This window comes from Wasmannia auropunctata, unplaced genomic scaffold, assembly GCF_000956235.1.
Source record: "Wasmannia auropunctata unplaced genomic scaffold, wasmannia.A_1.0 LD336053.1, whole genome shotgun sequence".
Classification (NCBI taxonomy): domain Eukaryota; kingdom Metazoa; phylum Arthropoda; class Insecta; order Hymenoptera; family Formicidae; genus Wasmannia; species Wasmannia auropunctata.
The window spans coordinates 4726033-4733299 of NW_012026837.1; the positions used below are offsets into that span (position 1 = coordinate 4726033).

General features: G+C 29.9%; 1 protein-coding gene across 1 annotated transcript; it reads left to right on the forward strand.

Annotated features, from left to right (window-relative positions):
• The first annotated feature begins 288 nt into the window (after positions 1-288).
• Positions 289-3170, forward strand: LOC105451204. Its single transcript, XM_011691507.1, has 5 exons — positions 289-420; positions 756-872; positions 1462-1584; positions 2617-2730; positions 2994-3170. The coding sequence occupies exons 1-5, from the start codon at positions 332-334 to the stop codon at positions 3004-3006; spliced, it is 456 nt and encodes a 151-aa protein (XP_011689809.1). The 5' UTR covers positions 289-331; the 3' UTR covers positions 3007-3170.
• Positions 3171-7267: the final 4097 nt, after the last annotated feature.

Sequence of the window (7267 nt, forward strand, 5' to 3'; positions counted from 1 at the left end):
ATGTGTAAAGCAGATTTCTCATTTAAATTTGAACAACATGGCATATTTTTGATATTTTTATGTTTTTAAGAGAAATTTTATTTATTATTTATATTATCTATATTATCTTAATTACATTTTTTTACAATCTTTTTTATTAAAATTGAAACATAAAATATTTGATATTAGCATTGTGCGAACATAATGAAAATCGTAAATGTGCAATTTTTATTGTGTGCACATATCTATAAAATACCTATAAACTAAAAGTTAATTGACTACTAAACTTACGGAATTTTACAGTTTGCATAATCCCAGAGAAGCCTTCGTATACTATATACACATACATAATATGATGGATGAACGAAATAAAATTGTGTTAATGTTGGTGAAAATAACGCGCCTAAGTTTAGAAATAAGTGAAATTTTAGAAAACCCTACGTAAGTAGACAGACAGCTTCTAATAAGTAATTATTCACATTTCTTATACAATAAATAAAAAACGAATCTAAGAATTTAACATCAACTTTTATATACAAGAATAATTTTTATCATGTTACAAAAAACATAAATATTTATTAACTATTTTAAATTTATGAACTAATCAATCACGAAATATTTCAGCTTTCATAGTTTTACAATTTTTAAAAATTTTGGTAACGGAAGCATAGCAAATTACAAATTTAAATGATTGCATGATATTTATTAAGGTCATCAAGCAGAACCCTAAATATAAAACCAGTTAACTCACAATTAAACTTTACGGATTTTTTTAGTTGGTTAAATGGGGATGACGAACAATTACATGAAGGACAACTATCATTTACAAATTTGGAATTGCAAGAAATAATAAAAAGTCTTAATGAGCTATTTTCAAGAATACAAATGTTTGGGTAAGTTTGAGTGAGGCAAGTTTCTAAAAAGTAATTATTCAGAAATCCTGAATAATATTCCGTGGTACCCAATTTGTATATAGATAGTTTTAAATTCTTGTATTTATTTTTGTTCTTAATATTTCAACATCAGATGGTCAACTCACAATCAATCAACAAAAGATTTAAAAAAACAAGTATTCATTTTGATTGCATTGCATAAATAAAGATATTTTATTAATGAAATTAAATCTTAAGACTAATATTCTTTAATGTAAATTAAAGTAAATTTATCTTCTTGGAAACGTAGTGCCATTATACGGATATTACTCAACAAAATTGATTTATATTTACGATTGAATTATTATTTTTATTAAAGAGAGAAATAAATACGCGGCTTATTTTGTAACATTTTTTTATGTTTTTAAGAAAATTTCTACTTTTTTAATTTATATTATCTATATTATCTTAATTAATATTTTTTGTAATCTTTTTTATACATTTTAAAATTGTATTAAAGTATAGGGTATTCACATAAAGTATAATATACTAGCAATTGTGCGTACATAATCAAAAACATAAACGAATAATTTTTAATGTATGCATACAGCTTGAATATCGAAGACCAACAAATGCTCGAGGAATCTAGTGTGATACTACCAACAGGAATATCGAAATATCCAATAATAATAATAAAACTATGCACAAGGATGCAAAAAATGTTAATTGAAAAGTATGTATAAGCTTTTAATAACTAATTATTCACATTTTTTATAAATTAGACCATAAACGAATCTGAAAATTAAACATTAACTTTTAAAGAATAATTATTAATATAAAATAAGTTAAACATGTTTCGTGACTCAGATGAAATAACTTAATACTTCACTGCACTTTTCGTTTCAACACAATATGTTTATTAAACTTTTGATGCAACGGTTTAAAAATACTTTACAACTTTTAAATATTAATACTCACTTTATCTCGTTAAATTTGATACATATTGCGATAACGCCTGAGAACACTGATTGTGCTCTAGATCGCTTTGCCAACGCTTAGGGACGCTTTTCGTAATTGTCCTGAGGCCTTAGAACATATATTATTGAAAGGAGAACAGAGTGCTGAACGCGAAGCCAACATCTGTGCGAGAGAGAAAGGTATAGATTCTCAATTGTCTGTAATGCGTATGTGCCATTCAGCCCCCACTCAGCCCGTTTTGCCTAATTTTTTATTTTTCGAAAATCTTTAAAAAAAAAAGAAAAACGGGGCTAAGTGGGGGCTGAATGGCACATGCACATTACAGACAATTGGGAATCTATACCTTTCTCTCTCGCAAAGATGTTGGCTTCAGCTCGATGCATGGACGATATAGGCAATTCTCCTTCCAGTAATATATGTTCTAAGCCTGAGGCTGATCGAGATGGATCGCGACAACGCCTTGAAAAATATTTAAAATATTCCTGAGTCGCGATTCACATGTGAGTTTAGAAATAAATATGTGAATATTGCACGAGAACCGTTCAAAAGAGAGTAATGTAATCATAATTCAAATGTTATTTTTAATATCGTCATGACAACTAATCATAAAAATGAAATTATCTTGTATGAACTCTCGTGCGTGAATACTGATTCATCTCGACCAATATGAATGTCGTGCATGACGAATTGAAGATTTGCACTAATGTGTGTATAATGTGCTGTATAATGTATATGTAACATATATATAACAAAACTCATTATTAAATAGTCTCACAAATCTTTATAGATTTTACGACGGCCAACAAGCACGTGAAGCATGTGAAGCACTAGAAGAAGAAAACTTGCAATTACAAGAAATAAAAACACGCTTTCGTAATATAATTTTAAGAATGTCAAACGAGTAAGTATGAGTGAGACAATATTTTTAAAATAATTATTCAAAAATCGCACATTCCACATAGAGCCGGGCCGAGGAATTAAGGTGCCTCAGGCAGGAGACGAAAAAGGCCCCTCCCCTCCCATTCCGTCTTTCTTGATTACGTTTTTTTATATATTTTTTATATTTTTTTGTTTTTATATTTTATATATTTTTTAAATATTTTTAAAATGCTTTATTATTATTATCTTTGTATACAGTTTTAGTTTTTATAATTTTTGTTTTAGGGAAAATCCTTAAATGTTCAAAAAAAATTAAGAAGTTGCGCAGTGTCTCCCGCAATCTGGACCCGCATGCGGCATGCCATCCGCTTGCGCTGGCATCTCCTTATGCCGGCGTCCCCCTTGAACCGGCACCCCGCTCCTGATTCCATTGATATGCGGTTGACCGGTCATCCAATATAATTTTATTTTTACTTTTAGCTTATTTTGTAAAAAAATGTTCATTGATATCATTATTTTGTTATCAATGATATCAATACAATTTTCACGATTATATATGTAATTAGGGATAAGACATTTAGATTTTGTAATATACATATACAGACAGAATATATATTACAGGACAAAAAAGCATGTAATTACAAGCCTATACGTAGAACTGTTCAAGATATTGAAATTTTGTAGTATTAATCGACATAATAATAATAGAAAAAGATGGACTTATCATTGATAACAATTATTTATTTACGATTAGTCACTGTTAAAATTAAGCTCAGTTTTTTTCTAAATTACACAGAAAATAAGCAGATTTATCATTTTATTTTTACTTTGAGTTTATTCTGTAAAAAATGTTCATTGATATCATTATTTTGTTATCAATGATATCAATACAATTTTCACGATTATATATGTAATTAGAGATAAGACATATTTAGATTTTGTAATATACATATACAGACAGAATATTTATTACAGGACAAAAAAGCACGTAATTACAAGCCTAGAACTCTTCAAGATATTAAAATTGTGTATTAATTTTGAAATATAATTTAATTGTAATAACTGATTCCGGAGAAATAAAACTATGTTCTTTGGAAGTATGTTTTATTTTTTCCTTTATAGTTCCGTTCTCTTTTTACAAGCAATTAAAAAATGATGACTTTTGAGTTAGGGTTGTAACAAATAAGCGATGAAAGCGATAAAAATGATGACTTTTATGTTAGTGTTGTAACAAATAAGCGATAATTTTTTAAAATACTCAATATGATTTCTCTTGGTCTCAATTTAAAAAGAAGATAAGATTATATATTATGAAAGATAACATTATCCTTTATCATTAAAAATGTACATGCGCTTTCTTCCCACAAACACGCACGTACCGTGCTAAGAACATGTAATGAAAAATTGGGGGTTCCATTTAAAAAATTCAAATTGACCTTGTCCTGACCTTAACGACGCCACTCAGGGTCAAACCAATGTTATCATTTTATGTCCCCTTCGAAATCCGAAAACTAGATCGGACATTACAATTAATCGGATAAAATATCCGTTCAAGTATAATATCCGATCAAGTTGTGTATTAAGCTGTTTCGTCAATTAGATTTTATAATGCAATTGTTAAATAAAATGATTAAAGCACATCTGCTGTTTCGTAATTATCATTATTTTATAATGGAATTGTAAAATAAAATAATTAAACTATTTACTATCTAATCTAATTGGATATGAACAAAATAAATGTATAAATGTAATAAATAATTTATATAAATGTAATTAAATAAATAAAAATTTTTTTTTAGAACTCAATATTAATTATCTACACATATGCTACAGAAATTTACATGTTATGCATAATTTTGGGTACACATACTTGTGCGTTTGTATAGATTTGAATTTCGCGTAATTTCTTTTCCGTATATATTTAACTCTTATATGTTATCTTAGATAATATTTAACTCTCTTTTTTTAAATTGTATTTAATTTATTCATTATTATGCAAGAAAAAAATCGATTCTAAATAAAAAAATTTTGTCATATTTCTTGCATTAAAATATCGATTAAAGTAAATTGATATTTTTCTCTAAATTAGAATAATAAAATTAGAAGATAGAAATATTTTCCGTGAAATAAGAAATAGGTTGCAGCTTTACCTCACGGATAAGATTGCATTAATTTATAACACATAAGGAATGCTTTAATTTATGTATGCATATACATATATAGTTATATACATATATATGAAAAAATGTCATCCTATACTTTTATTTTTTCTCATTAAAAATTGCCTTCTTTTCAAATCATCTACATATATGAAGACATTCTAAGGCATCAATATTTCTCTTTTTTTTTAGAATTACGTTAATAAAAATGCATTTTCTCATTACTCATACAATATGATATGAAATGTGCAGGGATTGGAGTACGTGAGAATGAAACTTTCATGCCTGCAAAGTTGTAGTTCTTTTAATCATTGTATTTTAATTATCGTAAGTCAAGTTGGTACAGGATGTGTGATAGAGTTTATTCAATAAAAAGATTAGTCCCACCTTGGGCTATCTACAAGAAGGATCGGCTATAAAGTTTTTAATGTAAATAAAAGATTCCCTCTTTCCGCTTTTTATCACGTGTCCTTTATCCTCTCATTGCGGCCGACGTTGAAATCGCGCATGCACACTCACACTTTTAATTACAACAGTTAATCGCTTTGAAAAAATATATTTTAATCCTTAACCAGCACAATGGGTTCTTAAGCAAGTAGTTCTAGAAGCGACTTACATCTAGGTACAACAGCAGCGACAAGTTACAGACGTATTAGGTATGCCATTACCGAGAATGTTGCCTGGTTTAAGCGGACTATTAGCTGTTCTTTCATCGAGGTTTCTCTTGTCTCTCTTTTTTTTTCTATAATTTATAAATATAATTGCATCTCCCAAAGTTTTCAAATTCTCATAGTCCTCACGTTACGATCATAAAAAAATCTAATCGATTAAATGTACGTAAGATTGATAAATAAGTTCACGTTTCTCTCTCCCTTTCTATTCGCTCCAAGTATTATAATTATAATTAAAACAAGTAATATATTTTAAACCTACAAAAATACATTATCTTCTAATATATTATAGCCACGCTCTCTTATGCTCAAAACCTGAATCTGATGGGTTTAACGGCAATCCAGTACATGTAGGATTCAAGGGTTAATTCCCCGCCATATCAGATGCATGACTTCACCATACTGATTAAGGATTAATGACCGGGATGTTTCTGCTCTTGTTGATTACAACGAAATATGTGCAATACGATATGTTCGTAAACCGAGTGTACGGATCATATATGTATAAGAGTACAGATTGCATATACATACATATATATATATATATATATATATATATATATATGTTGTATATGTAATTTGTATATGTATCTGCCATTCTACCAAGAGCTTTAAAGCTAAAACCCTTAAAGTTAGGTTCAATAAAATCACAGGTTTAGAATTTATAATGTGTCACGAATTGACAGACTTTAATTCTATATATATATATATATATATATTTTCATTGTGTCCACGGAGTAATTACACTGAGATGCCCTCCTTTCTCACCCTCAGTCGTAAAGCGGACGGCGAGGATTTTCTTTCTCTTTCCCTCTTTTCGGCTCGACAAGTGTAGAGAGATATTTACATGCAAATATACATCGAATTGGAGAAATGCGAACGTAATTACGCGTGCTTCCCAGTCGCGTCGTTTTCTTTTATTTTTTTTTTTTTCATTTGAGAACGCAAAAAGCCGGGAACATCGTTGTCGCGTGGATGATCGTAATGATCGTCGTTGATCACACTCCGCTACGCTTAATAAGGTCCTTTAGGCATTTATAGGTGCGTCGATGATTGAGGGTGCGCATGCATACACGAAGATCCGCAGATCCGAGAGGCGGGACGATTTATTTGACTTCATTAGGAAAATAGCTCGTAGATCTGTTAAAAATAACGTTTTCACTCTTCTGCAAGGAACGTATATAAGACTTCTCGATCGGTCGCGAGACCCGAGAGATACTCTCCCTATTATCATACTATAGAATATTAGAATATTTCGCGTACATTTTTACATTAGTATTTCTCTAATCTGACGACAGTCGCTACATCACTAAAGGAAGGGAGGGATGATTTACATATGCTAATGTTTATTTAACGGCGACGTTTGTGGCTAAATTGCCATGATACGATGACCGAGCATCCTTTATCGTTATTCATACTCACGGGGCCCTCGATTAACCCTTGTCTCTATAACCGGGTACCCGGGTGCCCATTTCGTACTTTTTGTCTTAATATCAATGACTTTCACTCAAAATAGCGCCAAACGGCTCCGGTTCCCCATTATTTAGACAATTTCACGTAAATTTAGCTGGTTGTTTAAAAACTTGTCATAAAAATATATTAATTTTTTGGTCGTCAAAGTTAACTACACGATTTCAATAACCGGGGTACCCGGGTACCCACGCAGAAATTTTCTATATGAATGTAAAAAAGGGTGCCTAAACCGCTTCTCGATCTTTCGGTCTAGCTT

Excerpts from the sequence above, each read along its gene's own strand:
- LOC105451204 (XM_011691507.1), top strand. The coding sequence starts at position 332 with ATGATGGATGAACGAAATAAAATTGTGTTAATGTTGGTGAAAATAACG. Across the intron at positions 421-755 it reads GAAATTTTAGAAAACCCTAC|TTGGTTAAATGGGGATGACG; the intron begins GTAAGTAGACAG and ends GGATTTTTTTAG. Across the intron at positions 1,585-2,616 it reads CAAAAAATGTTAATTGAAAA|ATTTTACGACGGCCAACAAG; the intron begins GTATGTATAAGC and ends AAATCTTTATAG.